Raw genomic sequence first — 21340 nt, 5'->3', positions numbered from 1 at the left:
CCATACGTATTGATGACTACTTAAACCAAACTCTGTACAACCTGAGGCAGGATTTTTGAGTCATGTTCCTTTGTAGCCACCCTTCCACTGATACCATTTGTGATGAGGCTTCAGTGATGAGTGGATCAACTCAAAGACCAGACATGTGTCAGGGCTTTTTTTCCTGTTTCTTAAAGGACATTACTCCACGTGTCCAGTTACTCTCCACATTATGTCAAGATATGGACATAACAGCGAATCAGCTTGCTGGTCTAACAGTCATGTTTGGTCATTTTTTATAGATTGAAAAGCAATGAACGAACAAATTATGTGTTTGTGACGAGCTACTAACAAAGTGATTATTTAACTTTTTATTTAGTAAAAGTATAAAAAATATCCCTCATATCCAAGTGTGACTTATTAACTAAATTGTTTGTATAGCAAACAAACGACTGGCTTCTTTTCGGAACAATTTCTTGTTGTTTTTAGCTGCTCTGTTTGTATAATCAACATGTTTACATATTATTTAATAAAAAATATATATAAAGAAATGAAAAGGGGCGGGGACACGTGCCGGGTTGTTACGTCACCGACGGTGCCGTGAGCGTCTCCGTCAGGACGCACCGGAGGAGCGGAGCTGAGCAGAGCAGCAACATGGCTGCAGATTACTGGGAGCCAGGAAGATCCGAGAAGCCGTCAGACTGAACCGAGCCACGGATAACCCGGGACAGACCGGGATAAACCCTCCCGGTGAGTAACGGTCACCCCCGGGCCTCGCGTGTAACCGGAAAACCGTCTTTAGCAAATGGTGAGTGAGTCGTTGAGGGAGCAGCGGCCGCTCCGCCTCCGCTGCTATTTATAACAGTGAGGAGGACGGTTTACTGCAGGAAATACACGGCTCCCGTCCTCGCCTCTCCAGCTCAGAAACACACAGGCGTAGGCAGGTCCACGGAGACGCGACACCCGAAGCGGCAGAACACAAACAACAGCTGCCACGGGGACACACACACGTAGTTTCAGTTCCCGTTCCGTGCCGTCAGATCCACGGGCAGTGACGTAACGCATCTGTCAGGTACATGTCCTGTCACTCAGCCAGGTGTTAGCCGTCAGGTGTGCACGTGACATGAAGCGGATCTAAGTGGCTGTTTGGGTTCATTAGTGAGTGCGGGTACTTCCTGCTACACAGATCCGAGGCCTCGAGTCTTTTCATCAACACTGAGTAACATCACACTCACCTGTGTGCGTCAGATTCACCAGTGGAAACTCGTGCCCGCGTTTTCAGGGTGTTCCGTGGGATTAGTTTTAAGTGTCACGCGATTACCTGCAGGTGAGATGAGAGTGCATGTAGTGATTTCAATGTGAGATGAGCATAAAGAGGATGATGTCTCAGGTAAACCAAATCCATAGGTGACATGAATACAGGTGGTCATGTACAGGTGAGCCGAATCTATAGCTGATGATCTACAGGTGATGATGTTCAGGTGAGACGAGTGATTCTTGTGAGGTAGACCTATTCGGCTGTGGTGTGGCAGGTGATGATGGTGAATGAATGGTAGATGAATATGCATAACTACTAATTCAGGCATGAGTCAGATGTTGAGGCGTTCAGGTGTTTCCAACTGTTTGGCTATTTACATTTCTGTCCTTTTATTTCTACCTGTCCAGGCGTGGTCTCCAGACTGGCAGCCCCGCCCCCCTTGGCGTCACGTCCCCCTCTCCCCCCTCGGCCCCCGCTAATGGAGAGGATGAGGAAGATCAAACGGCAGCTGTCACTCACTCTGGGGAGGGGTGGGTCAGGGGGAGGGGACAGGACACTGAGTGACACCATCACTCAGGAAGCAACGTCACACAGCGACTCAGGTAATCCTGTCAGGTGTGAACAGAGGCCTGTGCCGAGATTTTAGAGCTCAGCGCTGGGTTTTCAATTTTTATGATGGCGGCTTTAATTAATGCCACACACCTGGCTGCTCAGGTGCAGGTTATGCTTGAGATGAGAGATCAGCATGGAAAATTGCTGTCCACTGGATATAGTGTCACCATTCCTAGAAGATGTCTTGAACCTTGATGGATATATATATATATATATATATATATATATATATATATATATATATATATATATATATATATATATATATATATATATATGGCTGGACTGAAAGACAGCACAGAGGCACTAATCATGGCAGCACAAGAACAAGCTCTGAGTACAAGATCCATAGAGGCTGGGGTCTATCACACCAGGCCAGACCCCAGGTGCAGGCTGTGTAAAGATGCCCCAGAGACAATCCAGCACATAACAGCAGGGTGCAAGATGCTAGCAGGCAAGGCATACATGGAACGCCATAACCAAGTGGCCGGCATAGTGTACAGGAACATCTGTGCCAAGTATAACCTGGAAGTCCCGAGGTCAAAATGGGAGATGCCCCCAAGGGTGGTGGAGAATGACCGAGCTAAGATCCTGTGGGACTTCCAGATACAGACGGACAAAATGGTGGTGGCTAACCAACCGGACATAGTGGTGGTAGACAAACAGAAGAAGACGGCCGTAGTGATCGATGTAGCGGTTCCGAATGACAGCAATATCAGGAAGAAGGAACACGAGAAGCTGGAGAAATACCAAGGGCTCAGAGAAGAGCTCGAGAGGATGTGGAGGGTGAAGGTAACGGTGGTCCCCGTGGTAATCGGAGCACTAGGTGCGGTGACTCCCAAGCTAGGCGAGTGGCTCCAGCAGATCCCGGGAATAACATCGGAGATCTCTGTCCAGAAGAGCGCAGTCCTGGGAACAGCTAAGATACTGCGCAGGACCCTCAAGCTCCCAGGCCTCTGGTAGAGGACCCGAGCTTGAAGGATAAACCGCCCGCAGGGGCGTGCTGGGTGTTTTTTTTTTTTATATATATATAACCACCAAGGCTGGAGACGGCGCAATACTGGAAGGGCATATGGGAGAAGGACGCAACCCATAACGGCAATGCTCAGTGGCTAGTGGATCTGAGGGCAGACCACAGCGACCTCCCTGAACAGGGTCCAGTAACCATCACAGTGGCAGATATCCAAGAAAGGGTCTCCAGTATGAAGAGTTGGACAGCACCAGGGCCCGACATGGTTCACGCCTACTGGCTAAAGAAGCTGACTGCACTCCACGAGCGTCTGGCAGCACAAATGAACCAGCTGCTAGTTAACGAGAGACACCCGGAATGGCTAACCGAAGGTCGGACGGTCCTGATCCCCAAGGACCCCAAGAAGGGACCGGTCCCCTCCAACTACCAACCAATAACCTGCCTCAGTACTACATGGAAGCTCCTGTCAGGCATCATATCGGCTAAGATGAACAGGCACATGGGTCAATACATGAGCGGGACACAGAAAGGAATTGGCAAGAATACCAGAGGTGCAAAACACAAGCTACTGGTAGACAGAACAGTCAGCCGAGACTGCAAGACCAGACTGACCAACCTGTGCACTGCCTGGATTGATTACAAGAAGGCCTATGACTCAATGCCCCACAGCTGGATACTGGAATGCCTAGAATTGTACAAGATCAATGGGACCCTAAGAGCCTTCATCAGGAACTCAATGGGGATGTGGCGTACAACACTAGAGGCCAACTCCAAGCCCATAGCACAAGTCACCATCAAGTGCGGGATCTACCAAGGAGATGCTCTGTCCCCACTGCTGTTCTGCATAGGCCTGAACCCCCTCAGTGAGATCATTAACAAGACTGGCTACGGATACCAACTACGGAACGGAGCAGTTGTCAGCCACCTCCTGTACATGGATGACATCAAGCTGTATGCCAAGAGTGAACGAGACATCGATTCACTGATCCACACTACCAGGCTATACAGCAATGACATTGGAATGTCGTTCGGACTGGAGAAGTGTAGTCGGATGGTAACAAAGAGAGGGAAGGTAGTCAGAACTGAGGGGATTGAACTACCAGAAGGAAACATTGCAAACATAGAGGACAGTTACAAGTACTTGGGGATCCCGCAGGCGAATGGGAACCATGAAGAGGCTGCTAGAAAGGCTGCAACCACCAAGTACCTGCAGAGGGTCAGGCAAGTCCTGAGGAGTCAGCTGAATGGTAAGAACAAGATCCGGGCCATCAACACGTACGCCCTGCCCGTGATCAGGTACCCTGCTGGGGTAATAGGCTAGCCAAAGGAGGAGATAGAAGCCACTGACATAAAGACAAGAAAGCTCCTTACCATGCATGGAGGGTTTCACCCCAAGTCCAGCACCCTGAGGCTGTACGCTAAGCGGAAGGAAGGGGGCCGGGGACTGGTGAGTGTCAGCACCACAGTCCAGGATGAGACAACGAACATCCAAGAATACATTGGGAAGATGGCCCCAACTGACCGAGTGCTCAGTGAATACCTCAGGCAGCAGAAACCCAAGAAAGAGGAGGGAGACGAGGAACCATCATGGAAGGACAGGGCCCTGCACGGTATGTACCACCGGCAGATAGAGGAGGTGGCTGATATCCAGAAATCCTACCAGTGGCTGGACAAAGCTGGACTGAAAGACAGCACAGAGGCACTAATCATGGCAGCACAAGAACAAGCTCTGAGCACAAGATCCATAGAGGCTGGGGTCTATCACACCAGGCAAGACCCCAGGTGCAGGCTGTGTAAAGATGCCCCAGAGACAATCCAGCACATAACAGCAGGGTGCAAGATGCTAGCAGGCAAGGCATACATGGAACGCCATAACCAAGTGGCCGGCATAGTGTACAGGAACATCTGTGCCGAGTATAACCTGGAAGTCCCGAGGTCAAAATGGGAGATGCCCCCAAGGGTGGTGGAGAATGACCGAGCTAAGATCCTGTGGGACTTCCAGATACAGACGGACAAAATGGTGGTGGCTAACCAACCGGACATAGTGGTGGTAGACAAACAGAAGAAGACGGCTGTAGTGATCGATGTAGCGGTTCCGAATGACAGCAATATCAGGAAGAAGGAACACGAGAAGCTGGAGAAATACCAAGGGCTCAGAGAAGAGCTCGAGAGGATGTGGAGGGTGAAGGTAACGGTGGTCCCCGTGGTAATTGGAGCACTAGGTGCGGTGACTCCCAAGCTAGGCGAGTGGCTCCAGCAGATCCCGGGAACAACATCGGAGATCTCTGTCCAGAAGAGCGCAGTCCTGGGAACAGCTAAGATACTGCGCAGGACCCTCAAGCTCCCAGGCCTCTGGTAGAGGACCCGAGCTTGAAGGATAAACCGCCCGCAGGGGCGTGCTGGGTGTTTAAAAACATACAACAATAAATGGGAAATTAAAGTACTCTTATTTTCCCCTTATACAACATGTCATAAAGAGAAAAAAGGTAAAGTCCTAAAAATAAATAATGAAACTGGGAAATTCTTTGGTGCTCCCATTCCTGGGACATGTGAGCTTTGTCCAGTTTCCCTACATTACTGACATCTGTGAGAGAGAGAAAATGACCAGCTAACTATAAATTCCCTTGGAATTTACCTCCGAGTGATTTTTATTCACCGCGTGGGTGAACATCACCCGACGTTAGTGTTCTAGGGTTAAATACTTTATATGTTATATGAAATTTGCAAGGCAGCCTACTTACCATTTAGAATTATGTTTCCATTTGTTCTCAGACAGTCAAAAAGCCTCAGGGAAACAATAATGCTAATGCTGTTTTACACATAAGAATACAGCGAGGCAACGCGTTCATTTAATGCAATACACAGTTGTAATTATAGTCGTATCCACTCGTGCTGCCATGACAAGTCTGTTAAAGGAGACTTGTGCTCATTTTGTTTCTAATCTCTCGTTCTACTGCAGTAGTTTAGCTACTGATCTGTTTGGGGCTTATGTGTTTATCCTCCGTGGTGACCACGTCGGGGTTGTCCTCGCTTTCTGATGTCACACAGTGCAAAGAGTAACCCACTTCCCATCAGTATGTCCTGGCAACACCTGACACAGAGCTTGTTAAGCTGGGACTGCTTCCATGCTTACCTCGCTCATGTTTCAAGGTAGGCTTGAATAGCCTGGATGCTTGCTCTACCCGGGATTTGAACTCCGGACTTTATGTTCCAAAGACTACGCACTTGATAAATTTCCCAGCCCTAGCATCGACTGTTTTACCAGTATATGTATATATGACAGAAAATAAGGAATCCCACCCCCAGTGTTAGTTCCTGGATATAAATGCTGTTTATCCAGTGCTTTTCCTGTCACACGCTTCCATTTGAACCACAGCAACTGTATAGTGTTTATGTTTTTGTGTTTTTCCCACATGATCCCAGCAGATTGTCACAGCTTGTGGGAACTCACTTGTAACTTGACTGAAAGCTTGTCGAGTTGATGGCCACCTTTGTGTGACTGTTCAGTCTGACTGTGGATGTCAGAGAAAGTGAAGCCCGATAAGGCAAAGATATTCTGGGCATGTTGGACATATGTTGTAGTACGGGCGACCACATGACCGGCTGTGCAGCCCTGGCTTGCCGTGATGCATGCTGGTTAAAGATTTGTCTGAAGTCCGCTGGTGCTGCAGAGTGTCACTGTGTCACATGGTGACATAACCTGCCGTGAGCTTGGCGACTGCAGTGAGCTGCAGACTTTTTCCTCCGGCTCCACCAATAGGGAACCACCTCTGTGATGGCAGAACTTTGTCCTGATTGGCTGAATGCTTTAGTATGTAAATAACATGAATAAAATATATTTATTCATTTTATTTCCCCCCTCTTTTTTTAAATATGTAGCTAACTAATTAAAATTATTCCCAGTTAAAACAGTCAAGAACTAACCAGCTGCTAACCAGCTTTATAAACTGGTCTGCCACTCACACAGCAAACCAGTAACTGGAAGCTCGCTGGTTTAATTCCTGACACTTCCCGCCTGATTCCCTCCTCTGATCTGACTGGTTGGTTGGATCTGTGATTTGATTGGTTGCCTCTTGGATCTGTCAATCAATCAATTAATCAATAATATAACACTTGTTTAATTTGAATTTATTTTTTCTCCTTTAACCCCACTTTCATTTTTTTTCCTTCCAAATCAACCAACCGTTACCCGCCTCCTCCCCTCACCTCCTCCTACACCTCCCTCATCCCTCCATCGCCCTTCTGTTACTTCCTTTCCTCCCCACATCCTTCCCTCACTTCGCCCCTTCATCTCTCCCCTCAGAGGTGGTGTCTCTTCGTTCCTCTGGAGGTTTGAAGGTTCGATCTTCATCCTCTTCAGTTCAGTCTTTACTTCAGTCGTACAGCACCTCACTGAGGAAACCCAGAGGCCTCGGACGCAGCCTGAGCTCCTACCTGAACCACGCCACCAGACTGGGTACTAATGCTGCAAATACATGTACATGCACAAGTACTGTACCACTAATACACACATACGTGCTGAATATATACAGTATAATCATGTACTGTGCATCTATCAACATTAAAATAGAAGTTGATTTTGCTGTATGCTTGAAAATGTAGATGAGTTTAACTGGTGATGTTTTATTTTAACGACTAAGTAAATTTAATTTCTCCTGTGAAGTGAAAACATAGATCAGTTGTTGGCTGTGAAACAGGAATGAAGTCATAATTGGTGAGTTTAAATCTGAATGCTGGAGCAGTGAAAGAGGCATTCCCCTCGATTTAAATTCAGTACAGCCAGAAAACAACAGTCTGACGGACGCTGTGGCTTCATGTGTTGGCAGGCTGAACGCTGCAACGTCACACTTCTGCTCTAATCAATGAAAGTGGCTTTTCTGGGCTTGAGAGTGTACGTGCTGCAGAGATGCACTCCATAAATATAAAAACACACCAGTCAAAATACTTTGTTTTACACACGGCGTGCACGATCATTTTACACAGAAATGGTGTTTGTATTTCTTCTTGTAATTGTAAATTTACAAAGTCTACTCTGTGGATGTTTTCTTAGCCACGTCATACAAACAGCGCTGCGTTTTGTCCATGAACTGATGAATTCTTTCCCAAATTTTTGCAGACTGTGACTGTGCAGAACATGCGCTGCATAGTTGCATTCTGCTGCATATCAGCTCTCTAGTAAAGCGCTATACAAATACAGGCCATTTACCATTTTTACCATTTACTCTGAACTGAGAAAGAAGAATTTGCCTGCAGCTGACCCAGGCCGTCTGCTGCAACCGGTCGCAGTGACAGGAAAAAGCAGAGCGATGTAGAAATAGAAAGAATATAAGATGAAATACTGAGCAGGTTGGCCTGCAGAACAGATACAGAGAGAGCAGAGACTGTGGGGAGATAGACGAAACCAAATGGATGCATGCAATCACAGCATATAAAAAGAGAGCACAGGAGAGGTGCGTAATATGAGAAGTTGTGTAACATGACCAAGGAGCGTTCGAGTCACCTGATCCAGCCCGAAATGTAATTGTTTCCAAAAAGAAAAGCTTAAAATCAGGGAGGGTGTCTGACTCCCGAACCCAGACTGGGAGCTGGTTCCACAGCAGAGACGTCTGATAGCTCAAGGCTCTGCCTCCAATTCTATGGAGTGTCGCAGGAAATAATGTCGTGCCATAGAAGAGATCAGCGTGGCTCTGCCTCTCAGTCTCCAGGAACCACAATAAGCCTGCACTGTGAGAGCGAAGTGCTCTGCTGGGATAATGCAATACTATTAAGTCTTTAAGATATGATGGACTCTGCTCATTCAGGACTTTGTGTGTGATGAAAATGATTTTAAGCTCTATACTAGAGTTCACAAGGGGCCAATGAAGACAAGTTAATATGAGAGAATTAATATGGGAGAAATGGCTCTTTCTCTAGTCCTCGTTAGTACTCTTACTACAGCATTTCTTTATCAGCTGGAGGCTTTTCAGAGAGCTATGAGTACATCCTGATATAAATGAATTACAGTAGTCCAGCCTGGAAGTGACAGATACAGCGGAGTGCGTTTTCAGCATCACTCTCAGGCAGGATATTCCTGTTTTTGACGCTACTGCAGAGGAGGATTAGTTGTGAGTCATGCCACCAAAACAGCTCTGACCTGCCTGGACACGGGATTTCTGAGATGAGTTGTAGGGAGGAGCCTCTGTAGATCGGACTTGTTTTGGTGCATTTGGTGATATGGGGAATTTAAGGCCTGCTCTACTCTTTGTATGCGTGTGACTGTTATTCGTGTGTGTTTTCAGAGATCGTCCATGAAGATGTGAAAATGAGCTCAGATGGAGAAAGCGATCCAGCTTCTTCTTCTGATGATGTTCAGAGTCCAGTTAAAGTCAGAATGAGGAATAAGAAGATCTCTACTGAGGTACACACACACACACACACACACACACACACACACACACACACACACACACACACACACACACACACACACACACACACACACACAGTGAGCTTACTAGCAGAGATGTTGGGATATTCCCCAGTCTTTAAGGAGCACTCACTATTTGTTTTCTGCAAAGCCTTGAGGACCTTTTAGCGGTTTGGTGCAGCTCTTCGCCTCCTTGGTTGGTTTCGTTTTTGATATTTTCTTACATTCCTTCCAAAGGAACATCTTCAGCCAAATGTGTTATAGAGCTAAGTCTGGTTTGAGATTTCTTGTTGCTTCTTCAGTCCAGCGCGTCGTAGCTGCTGACGGAGGGCCTTCACACTGCTCTGACTGAGACGGTGCCGTGTGTTTCTCTAACATTAATATTTATCAGATGCAAAGATGCGTTGGAGTGGTTTAGCCTGCAGCTTCCCAAACATGTCAGCGAGCTTGTCTTCATCTTTTTCACGACTGAAAGACTCGGCTGGTCTCCGGGTACAGATGCACAGCTGTCATGCTGGCTGATCCAGGTCCTGCTTTTAAGGAACGAGCGAGCAAAATGTGTTCGTTTCAGCGCCAGACTCGAACTGGTGCTTAACAAAGCTGGGTTTACCTGTGCAGTGCTGGTAAAGCTGTAAATGAGCCAATAGGCTACAATAACTGTCAGGCTGAAGTGTGGGCTGATTGAGCTGCTGTGTCATTAAAAGCAAACCGCTTAGAGAGTGAGGACTCTTTCATCTGTGAGCTTTTTATTTTCTATGTGGGCTTTTGTTTTTGCAGGCAGATGTGTGACCCCCCCCCACACCACCTCCCCTCGCGGCTAATGGGTGATGCCAGTCTGTCACACATCTGTGGACAGATGTTCTGACTCCTGGCCGGAGGTTTTGTTTCTCTGCCTTCTGTTTTAAAATCCTCTAAAGGTTTTCTGATGGATTCAGGTCAGGGGACGGACTTTATCCAGCTCATAATTTCACATTGTTCTTCCATTAGTCTGTAAAGGTCTTCTCCTCCGAGGAACCTCCATGTGTCTGGCTCGGCAGCTACCGCTGGGTCAGATCAGGTCCATCAACCTGTATTTTCTTTTGGCTCCTCCTGTAGATCCTGACCTCTGCTGCTACATTAAAGCACAGGTACAGGTGGATTCCTCACCATGTTGGTCTCACCCTGAGAGCCAAACGAGCAGCTGTGGAGTTCGTGGGTTCTTTTTATAATCTCGCTCAGGCAGCCATCTTTAAGAGGAATCGGGTGCGATTACTGTTTGCTGCAGTGGTCACAGGTTGCATTCAGGGCCTGCATTTCCAGTGCTGTCTGCCCTTTGTTTGTTTTTAGTGCTACTTCAGATCCAATGCAGACATTTCATGTTAAAATGAAACGGTTCCTTTCATGATGACTGAACATTTACCTGCAGCGGTAAAAGGTCTTTGCTGATGAAAATAAACTGTCAGGTGCTGCGGAGGATGAAGGTGAACGTTCACGTGAATTCTGTTGTGTTTCTTCTCTGTTTCAGGACATCAACAAACGTCTGTCGTTACCGGCTGACATCCGTCTTCCAGACGATTACCTGGAGAAGTTTAATGTGATTGGTCCAGCTCTGTTCGAGCAGCCAATCAGCAGGCGGCTGCGTAGAGTGTCTCTGGTATGTGTAACTGCTTCTTTTTGTTTTCACGCAGGTGTTTGGGACAGTTTTGGGTAGGCCTGCCACAAACGATGATTTTGATAGTCGACTAGTCACCGATTATTTTTGTGATTAGTCGACTAATTGGATCATGCATCCAGTGGACGTGGAAAGTATAGCTTATTGGACCAGCATCTGCTCTAATATAACTATCATTTCTAACTAAAAATAAAGACAAGATGATGGTTTATTAAACTTTTAATGAAATTTGCAGATTGTCTCAGTGAAGTTTAATAAACTCTGCCGTCTGCTCCTTGCTGTTCAATATATAACAGGACATTGGAGTAAATTCGACCATCTCACACTTCTGTTTAATCAGTTTTCTGTGTGATGTTTATTCAGCTGTGTGAAAACTGTAACTTTAATCTCAGCCAAACCGATTTACTCAGGAACTAATAAAAGACTGAACAAAGCCAAACAACAACATTTTTAATTTATCTAACTGACTTATAAATCATGTTTAACCTGAGTAGCGAAAGATCGCGAGGGGGGGGGGTTGAAAACGATGTGCTGGGAGTTCGCTGTTCTTGCCGGATCTAGTGAGCCTTGAACCCGGGCTCGCTATCCAGCTGGTGGGTAACAGACGTCTCCGAAAACGTCGGAGCGCTTTTACAAATATGTGATGTCTTGATAAACCGAGCAGATACTCGAGGTTTACACAGCTACATTCTTGCCTGGAAATATGTTAAACGTTTATTTTGTGACCCAGACATTTGGGCAGGCTTTGTCGCGCCGCTGTAACGTAATCGGCCTACAACTGCGGCCTCCGAAGGATGCGGCTCCTGAATTTGGATACGCTGGGCTGCAGACTGTGTGTCTGTAGGGGGGGATGCAAGTGTGAAACCGGTTTCTGATTCTGTTGTTTCAAGTAATGCAGGATGTTTGTTGTGTTGTTTCTCTTGCATTTAGTGTGCCAGTGCAGGTTATTTTAACCCTCTCATCTCTGCCTCTTTGCCTGCAGTCAGAGATTGGTTTTGGGAAGCTGGAGACTTACATCAAGCTGGACAAACTGGGAGAGGTGAGGCCACATTATCTCCTTCTATCGGTTGATGTCAGACAGATCTTTGAAACTGTTTAATAAAGAACACAAACAGGATCTAAGTGCTCCGTGCTGCTCTGTGACACTCCTTAAAGGTTTCATTTCAGACTCACTAACTAATGTAAAGTTTTCTGACCTTTTCTACAAATTAAGTGTAAAAAGCTTTGCCTGACAGTCCACTCTTTTTGTTGTAATGTTTGCTTTTGGCTCCTGAAATCAATAAATAAGATTCCGATGGCCCAAATGCCCCGCCTCTCTCCTCTCTGTGTGTCACCTGTGTGTAGGGGACCTATGCCACAGTGTATAAAGGTCGGAGTAAACTGACTGAAAATCTCGTGGCTCTGAAGGAAATTAGACTGGAACATGAAGAAGGAGCTCCGTGTACTGCAATCAGAGAAGGTACTGCATCACTGACACTGAACCAACAGAAGTATTACTGGTACTACAGTAGTAGAAGTACTAATGACAGCATGTTTGTACTTTTTACTCCTCAGTGTCTCTGTTGAAGGATTTGAAACACGCCAACATCGTCACGCTTCATGACATCATCCACACGCAGAAATCCCTCACACTGGTGTTTGAGTACCTGGTAAGAAATGCACACAACAATACACAAACTCCTCTTCTTCTTCTTCTTTGGTGGGTTTGAATGTGTGTTCATGTGTTTCAGGACAAGGATCTGAAGCAGTATCTGGACGACTGTGGAAATGTCATTCATGTTCACAATGTCAAAGTGAGAAAAGTTTGTTTTATTCTTAGTATAATGAAATTAAGTGTGTGTGTGTGTGTGTGTGTGTGTCACAAACTGATGTGACAAACCTGCTGGTGATTTAACTTTTCTGATTTTGGTAGATTTTTAAACAATGATAAAAAATGAATTTAAAAAAGCAGAAGGAATTCTTCTTCTCTTGTTTCCCTGTTTTTGAGGGTTTTTCTTTGCATCGTGTGCTCATCGACTTTTCCTGTAACTGCAGTGGTGTTTCTGTCCTCAGCTCTTCCTTTTCCAGCTGCTGCGAGGTTTGTCGTACTGCCACCGGAGGAAAGTTCTCCATCGAGATCTAAAACCACAAAATCTGCTGATCAACGAGCGAGGAGAGCTCAAGCTAGCAGACTTTGGTGAGTCCTGCAGACACTCTTAGTTTTTGTTTTTTGTTTTTTTTGTAAAGTTAGGACCTATTTAAATCTTAGCGTCTGAGGTTTTTCTTGTGCAAAACTCACCTTTTGAGTGATGTAAATGTGTAATGATGTAAGCGTGAGCTACCGGCACCTGTCACGCTAAAACTAAGGAAAAGGCAAACAAGAAAACAAGAACAGTTGGCTCTGAAGGTGGAACAAAACATGAAGAAATGGACCGACATTCACGTCCATTATTTATTGGTTGGAGGAACATCTTGCTCGTCTGAGCAAAATATCAAATTTTATTTATTCTCAACTTCTGACTTCAGTGAAGCTGCGTAGGGAGAAAATTAAGACACTGGAAGAGGATTACAAGAAAGTAAAAGACCAAATCAACTGTGTGTGTGAAGAGCTGCCCAGCTGTTGCCAAGCCCATCTGTGACTGACTGACACACACACACACACACACACACACACACACACACACACACACACACACACACACACACAACAAGTGCTACTTATTAAATTGCAGACCGAACCCTTGGCCAGTAGGAGCCCCCGGCTGAATCCCTGCCTTTCCAGCTCCACGATTATCACTAAACCTCGTGATTTTCTTCATCTTGTTGTTGTTGTCATTCCAACCAGCTGGCAGTTATGTCATGTTAGTGATGAAGATGTGAAGTTCTTCAGGGACCTCTCTCAGACCTTCACTTCATTTATTTATCACAGCATCGCAGAGAGCCGTTCTTCCTGTATTACCAGTGGAGACAGTTTTATTGGAAGAGAGTCGATTTTTGGTTCCTGTGAGAATTGGATATTAAAACCGCTTCGGGCCGTGCGGTTAAAGACACAGAGGGCGACCGATCCCTTTTTATGCCTGGACTTTGACGATGAGCCAGAGACATGGATTTGCTCTGTGCAGTTTGGCAGAGGAGGATTACAGACACACATCTGACCTCCACAACCAGAGACAGAATGACCTCCTCGGTGAATTCAGGACAGCAGAGTCACTGCACATCATCCCATCGTCTATTTGTAATGCAACACCCAGAAAGTATTTAAAATGCCTTTTGAGGCAGTGTGAGTCGTGGTCCTTACGGAGAATGAATACATTTATTTTAGCTGTTAGGATACAAATGTAATCTGAATCAGTGTAAAGACAGTGATGATGAGGCTTTAATGACACGTGTGTGTGTGTGTGTGCGTGTGTGTTTGTTTCAGGTTTGGCTCGAGCAAAGTCGATCCCAACAAAGACGTACTCCAACGAGGTGGTGACGCTGTGGTACCGACCACCTGACATCCTGCTGGGCAGCACCGACTACTCCACTCACATCGACATGTGGTCAGTGATGCAGTACACTGTACTACTCTATTGTAGTACTGCTACTAGAAAATTTGATAAATTACATTTTAAAAAAATCGATTCTTCTGTGGTGAAATGATCATCTATGGTTAAACCATCTGATGAGACAAACCTCTTGCCGTGTGTGTGCGTGTCTTTGCGCTTGTCTGTCTTTCTGTTTTTAGGGGTGTTGGCTGCATTTTTTACGAGATGGCGACAGGTCGACCTCTGTTTCCTGGTTCCACAGTCGAGGAGGAGCTTCACTTTATCTTTAAATTGTTGGGTGAGAATCATCTTCTACTTCGTAATCTTTTGAGGACTCCATCGACCTGTGTTGATTAAAAGCATGCCTTAGGTTGGACGTGGGAGGGACGTCACACCACACCTCATCATGCTGCTGTTTTTAGCTTTATTTTGTAAATTAATTTAAATGTATGTTTCAAAAAAATAGCTGTTAAGCTTTTGCATTTATATTTATAATAAACCTCGTATGTATTTTGTGTGCAGGTACTCCCACAGAGCAGACCTGGCCTGGGATCACGTCTAATGAGGAGTTTGTGGCGTTTAACTATCCTCAATACAAAGCAGAGAGACTGAGTAACCACACTCCCAGGTGCAGAGCTGCACACATGTACACCATGTTTTAGTAGCCGGGGGTTAAAACACTAAGCCTCCTCATCCATATGTCCAGCCTGTTGCTGCTGACCCACCAGGATCCGTGTGATTCCTTTGCAGTGGCCTCCAGAGAGCCTTCCTCTTTACTTTATTTTAAGTCACCAGATCTGCAGCTGCACACAGATGTGCAGTAATCTTAAAGGCTCACTGCACCAGATAACGAAGTTTGTGTTTTTGTGTTCAGGCTCAGCACTGAAGGAGTGGAGCTGTTGTCAGAATTCCTACAGGTCAGTTAACCTCGCAGTGTTTGTGCGTCTCCTTTTCTTTCTGAATCATAACGAATAAATAACCTTTTGGGGTTTTTTTTTTTTTGTGTTCATTTATGTGATGGGGAAAATAAAAATTTAAAGTTTAAACTTTATTTAAACTTTAGTTTGAGGGGAAGAAGAGGATCTCTGCAGACGAGTCGATGAACCACTCTTACTTCAGTAACCTTGGAAAGAGAGTGAAGTTACTTCCTGACAGTAAGTTTAAAGTTCACACCGGTCCCATTTGGTCCCTGTTGTTACGGTAACATCACAGAGGCGCTGTGGTTGTTTTTGTTTCAGCGACGTCCATCTTCACCCTGCCAGAGATTCAGCTTGAAAAGGAAACGATGAGACCAACAGCAGCAGCACCGGATCCAGGTAACAGTCTGTGTGGGAAGGAGGCAGAGCCGGCGTGGCTCCCTGCTGGGTTAGTCTGACACTGACATCGTCTATTTTTGTCTTTCTGTCCAGCAAACAGTCCAAACAGGAGGCGGAGTATGCTTTTCTGACATCGTGGCGAGGCGGAGTCAGCTGCTGGACAAACAAAGGGAAACTGACAGGACAGGAAGTGACGATGATGATGCTTTTTTTTTTGCTAGAGGATTTACTTTACTGACTAACAGCAAGTGCAACAGAGTAGAAGAAAACAGAAGTTACTATTATTTATGACGAGAAGATGAAGCCCGTTGTTTACACAGAGAGGAAATTATGATTCGCTGCAGCTACCTGACCAATCAGAGCACAGAATATTGGGACTAACGGGCTTCAGGGCTTCACCTCGGTACATGGAGAGATGAACGGGTGAATTGTAGTAAAAGCTTCTCCAGGAGGTTCTGTCTTCCATCTTCACTGCAAAGATTAAACACATAAATATCAAGTTGGTGAAAGTCCTGGAAAACCTGGAATTCAGCTCTGCTGTCATGGAAACCCCTGGAAACAGCCGTATACGTCATATCATCCGTGTGAACATCTGCGGCAGCAAAGTCAGCGTTAAACTGAAGCCACGATCCAGTCCCAGCGTGCTGAACTGTACCTGCTTAAAACTTTAATAACACCTGATGAAACACAATAAAAATTCAGTTTGTTAAACACACAAAAAACAAAAATTCAGAAATTTTGACTCCAAAGTTTTCCCTAAATTGCAGCTTGATTTATTTTAATATTTTTTTTAACGTGCTACCGAACATGAGATGAAACCGTCAGAGTAACGTCGAGCCTGCAGCGAGAGGAAAACAGGCGCTGTTTTCACATTAAAGGCTGAAGACGAATGTTCTCTGTTTCAAACCCGCAGCTCTTCAGCGGTCTCCTTATGTGTCGAGCTGCCGATTGTGTTTCGGTTTGCAGTATTACATTTTACACTTCAGTGTTACTATTAAACAGCCTGCAGGAGAAGCCAAACACACATCTGTGGAAATTTAAGCCTTTGCTTTTATTTTGAAAGTGTGAACCTGATTTCTGCTGTTCTGCATGTGTGTGTCGTACACTCGAACTTTATACTGTAATACTGTTAATATATATATTAATACCAAGAGACGGTAACACCATAAATCTGCCGTATATAGCTTATCACAGAGAATTTATTTCAACTGGAGTTTTATTTATTGTTTTTTTTTTGTGTTTATTGGAGATCAGTAAGTAGGGTTTTTTTTTCTTATTTTTTTTTTGTCATGGAGACTGTTGAAAAGTGTGATGCCTTTGCCTCATTAGACCCCATGACATGTCAGAGGAAAATGCAGGGCACTGATTGGCTAATTCTGTTTAAACAGCAGCAAACAAGTTTGTTTCTGCACAGACTCAACCAGCACTCAGCCGATTGGGAATTTCCTATGAAATGCGCAACAGACAATTTTTGATGGCAAATTACACGCAGCATCGCGTTCTCTTTCATAAAGAACTTTTTGCAGCTCGTGGTTTTTAGCCTGTGTGTAAACAGACTGCAAAAGAACATTTTAAAGAGATTCACATCCTCGTTGAGACCTAATCTTCCCCTGCACAGAGTCCAGGTGTCGCTGGATGGGATTCATATAACCTTCAGGTAGTTTTCAGATTTCATCCCTTCAAAAACAGATGTAATTTCAAAAAGCCAGTTTTTATTTTTATTTCATTTTTTTTGTATTCTTATCAGTTTTAAGAGTGTTCATATTTTTAAGAGATAAGCTGTTCTTGATGTGAATCTTTATTTTTTAGCTGTGAAGAAATCTTAGCAATAGAGAAATAATAAGACAATAATAACCATCGAACAAGGTGTTTGACTCAGAGGAAGCTGACTTTTCAATCTGCTGTAAAAATGTTGCATACAGTTGTATGTTTGTGGGAGGTTAGAGACATCCAGTGCCCGTAAACGAACGCACCTCCTTTATGTTTGATTGTTTTATTGAACGGCAGCAGAAGTCTGAAGTCTTAAAAAGTTAGAATGGATTCTAGAGGTGTACATTTTTTTAAATACCAGAAAAAGATATCAGACTGAAAATATTCAGACTTTTGCTCCCCGTGAATCATTGAAACGAAACGATAAAACATTGTGGAGGTGAGTTGCCGTTATAGGTAGTAATTCAGAGTGTTTACTGTGTTTCTGTGAATAAAATTGGACACTGGCTGCAGTCAAATGGTCAAAAGAAATGATCACCTGTGTAATTTTCTAATCACTTTTCCTTAACTTCAATGAAACATGTTACAAAAGGATGATTTATAAGGACTTCAAAGAGCCACAGTGCTCAGACTGCTCACACACTAAACTGGCAGCAGATGCTTTGGTGTTTCTGTCTCCAGCGATGCAAAAATCTCGTCTTAGTTATTTTGTCCCATGTGTTCTGTTTCAGGAAGAGTATAAATATGACTTCCTCACCAACCTTTGTCTAAGGCTTCCAGTATCTGTGACTGAAGTAACAGTAATAATCCTCAAAGCTGGCAACACAGCAAGGCACAAAAAGAGAACATACCCATGCAAACTGAGGTATACTGCAACCTTCCCTGTGGCTGTTTTATTTGACCTAATTACATATAATTGTTGCAAATTAGGCATGGGTATTAGCTGCTTACCTTTCCTGAGGAAAACTGACTATTTGACTGCAACCTGTGTGTTTTTCTTTTAGGACTTAAATGTGTTCAAAGTGATGTGACGGGGCGAGAGTCAGACTAAAGGTGAAGCTTCTGTGAGCCGTGCTAATGCTGGGTTAAACAAATGACTGTTGAATGTAACTCTAAACTGTTGATGTGGTCAGTAGTTTAATGTTGGCTGGGTTTACAGTAATAATGTGTACAGAGTTACTGATTATTAGAGATAATCACAGGTTTTAATCTGCACGCTGCAGTGTTGTTGTTCCTCAGCTGCTGCTCAATTGCACAGGAAACGGCGTATAGATGTGAAAGTTCAGAGCGCATGTTTCTTCAGAGGTCACTGATTGATCTGCATTTTTGGTTTTAGGAACATGAAATAATGGAAAAGAACTCAGGAGCACACTACGTCCCAGTTGTTGAAAGAAAAGCACTTTTGCTTTAATCTGAGATTAAAGCAAAATGGTCAGAAATCCTTCAGGACAGGATTTTACAGGTACATTTTCAGCAGTCATCACTTGAGTTTTCCACATACAGTGTGTTGCCTAATGCAGAGTTAACAGATCATCATACAGCATGTACTACTTTATTAAAAGGTGCACGTAAGACCGACTGGGCTGGTTCTCAAACTACAAACGCTGTATTTTCACATGTACACGTCTTCTCTCTCTTTTCCATTCTAATAGTATCCAGTCACTGAACCTCAGGGAAGGGAACAGTACATTGTGATGTATGAAGCCATTAGTTTCCCTTCTTTAAACAGCCTCCATTTATAACAACAAAAAGACGTCATTAAAATCAAAAGCTGGATCATCGTTTCGTGCATTGGTGTGTGCTGCTCCCACCACAAACCAAGCGTTTCACAGACCCTGAACTGGCAGCTTTGTTAAATGTGCCCATATCGTGCTGCTTTGTGGGGAGACTGTACATGTACATATGTGTCCTCTTGCTTAGATCCAGTTTGCACGGCTCTGTGATGGGAGCAGTACATCCTGGTGCATGAAATCTTCAGTTTGCCTCTATTTCATACAACAAAAACACACTTGATGCCTTTTAGAGGGAAGTTAATGTCCTCAAAATTGAAAGCCGGTGCTCCTGATGCTAAACTTCAAATCCGCTGTTGCTAAAGGGGATTTTTTTTTGTTGTATTAACACCTTTTATCAGATTTGGACATTTTGCTTTTACATGAATTATTAAACAAAACGGGACACAAAACAAGAATCATTCAAAATCATGCAAAGCGAGGCAGCAGCAGGGTTCATGTCTGCTATGTTTGTCACGTTTAGGAACATTTTAGTGACCTATGGAGAAACATGCATGTTTCTGGTCCACATAGATGCAAATGCTGTTTTCTCTGCTTTTGTAAATGAACTAACATGCTTTGTTTTGGTCGACACCATACCAAAGTTATCTGCAATATACTGCACTGCATGATGGGATTCTTCCAGATAACTTCTATGCTGTTCATTTGAATAATCTTCCATTTGCCAAGAAAGCACTGCGACATATCTGATGCTATAATGGATCTGCATACTTGAAATATGAGTCCAAGTATGAAAAAGAAAGTATATCCTGTTATTGTGTACAATTATGTTTACTTCATGTATACTGGATATATTTAAAGTACATAAATATTAAAATTCTTTATTTATTATCAGTGTTGGCTGTTTGTTTATTAGACTTTATTAGTGTTTCTACTTTGATATTACAGTTAACAGGTACGCTGTACTGTAGTATTCACTCGTCCATCCAAATCATTGAATTCAGGTGTTTCCATCACTTCCATGGCCGTGTTGCCAGGACAACAGTACATGCCTGACTGCATTGTGCCGAATTGTGGATTATGGTGTGGCGTTGTCCCCTTAGTTCAGGTCAAAGAAACTCTTAATGCTTCAGCACACCGAGACATTTGGGACAATTTCATGTTCCCAATTTTGTAGGAAGAGTCTGGACCTCAAGCCCGATAAAGCACCTTTGGGATCAGAGCGGAAACCAGGAGCCAGGCCTTTTTGTTCAATATCAGTGTGCGACCTCACAAATGTGCTTTTGGAAGAATGGTCAAGAATTCCCATAAACAACTGTTAACCCTTGTATGGTGTTCGGGTCTGTGAGACCCGTTTTCAGTTTTTTTCAAAAGAAAAATTAAACAATTAATTATTTTTTCAACCTGAAATTCATTGGCTTTGGCTTATTTTCTGTGAAGAGCATGAATCTGAACAAATTTTCAATGACCTCATACTGTACCTCCCCCCACGCAATTACATTACATACAAGGTGTTCGGGTCCACTGGACCCAGGTCTAGTAAAAGTGTTGAAAGTGTAGGTCCTGTGTTCCCACACTCTGTCTTCCTCCTTTCTGGTGCTGCTGATAGTGTTTTCTTCCCCTCCCGCTCCCGCACAAAGTTGCAACATTGTTGAAAATTCAACTATCAACACTGTCTGCTCTGACATTCCCGCACATTTTACCCTCTTTCTTTAGGGATCCAAATTTTATTTTCTCATACCCTGTCCCACCTGCAAATTAGGGGCATAATACTATAAATAAGACTTTGCCAGTGTGGTTCTTTATCACAACTGATCAAGATGGCAAAATATTATCTGCTGCGAGGGCCATCCAATTGATTTTGGAAGAGAGAGGAGCTTCTGATGATGATGTTGACAAAGAGGTTTCAGAATATTTCACATTTCTGAGTCTGACAGTGACTTTGAAGAAGAGGATGAGGTTGAGCACCATTTAGTAACAAAACGAAGACGAGTACCCCATCTGCAGCCAGCTCCAGGACCAGAACAAGCCCACCAGACAGCAAGTGAAGAAATATGGATGTCAACAACTGGTGAAATTGAATGGTCTTCTTGCCCAAGAAATGAGCCACCCTGCAGAGCTGTTACTGTGATAAGCCAGGGCCAACACGGCTGACAGGTACTCATGTGCAGGACATCAAGTCTTCATTGGAGCTTTTCATCC

At 44.3% G+C, this 21340-nt stretch overlaps 1 protein-coding gene across 2 annotated transcripts; it reads left to right on the top strand.

Annotated features, from left to right (window-relative positions):
• The first annotated feature begins 572 nt into the window (after positions 1-572).
• Positions 573-20029, top strand: cdk16 (cyclin dependent kinase 16). 2 transcript variants are annotated; one of them, XM_080898094.1, is made up of 17 exons: positions 573-729; positions 1645-1839; positions 7123-7275; positions 9098-9216; positions 10730-10858; positions 11859-11915; positions 12221-12335; positions 12431-12525; positions 12607-12669; positions 12929-13052; positions 14277-14397; positions 14583-14680; positions 14905-15010; positions 15257-15299; positions 15446-15536; positions 15621-15698; positions 15792-20029. In XM_080898094.1, exons 2-17 carry the CDS (start codon positions 1716-1718, stop codon positions 15827-15829), a joined length of 1554 nt encoding a protein of 517 aa, XP_080754220.1. In that variant the 5' UTR covers positions 573-729; positions 1645-1715; the 3' UTR covers positions 15830-20029. The 2 variants fall into 2 exon arrangements, with proteins under 2 accessions (XP_080754220.1, XP_080754221.1); XM_080898095.1 differs by having other exon boundaries at positions 589-787.
• Positions 20030-21340: the final 1311 nt, after the last annotated feature.

The sequence above is a fragment of the Rhamphochromis sp. 'chilingali' genome, assembly GCF_963969265.1.
Source record: "Rhamphochromis sp. 'chilingali' genome assembly, chromosome: 12".
NCBI lineage: Eukaryota > Metazoa > Chordata > Actinopteri > Cichliformes > Cichlidae > Rhamphochromis > Rhamphochromis sp. 'chilingali'.
The sequence above is the reverse complement of the archived record's forward strand: the minus strand, read 5'-3'. Positions and strand labels throughout refer to the sequence as shown.

Coding starts and splice junctions, on each gene's coding strand:
- cdk16 (XM_080898094.1), top strand. CDS start 1,716: ATGGAGAGGATGAGGAAGATCAAACGGCAGCTGTCACTCACTCTGGGG. Junction 7,276..9,097: donor GAACCACGCCACCAGACTGG/GTACTAATGCTG, acceptor GTGTGTTTTCAG/AGATCGTCCATGAAGATGTG. Junction 11,916..12,220: donor AGCTGGACAAACTGGGAGAG/GTGAGGCCACAT, acceptor ACCTGTGTGTAG/GGGACCTATGCCACAGTGTA.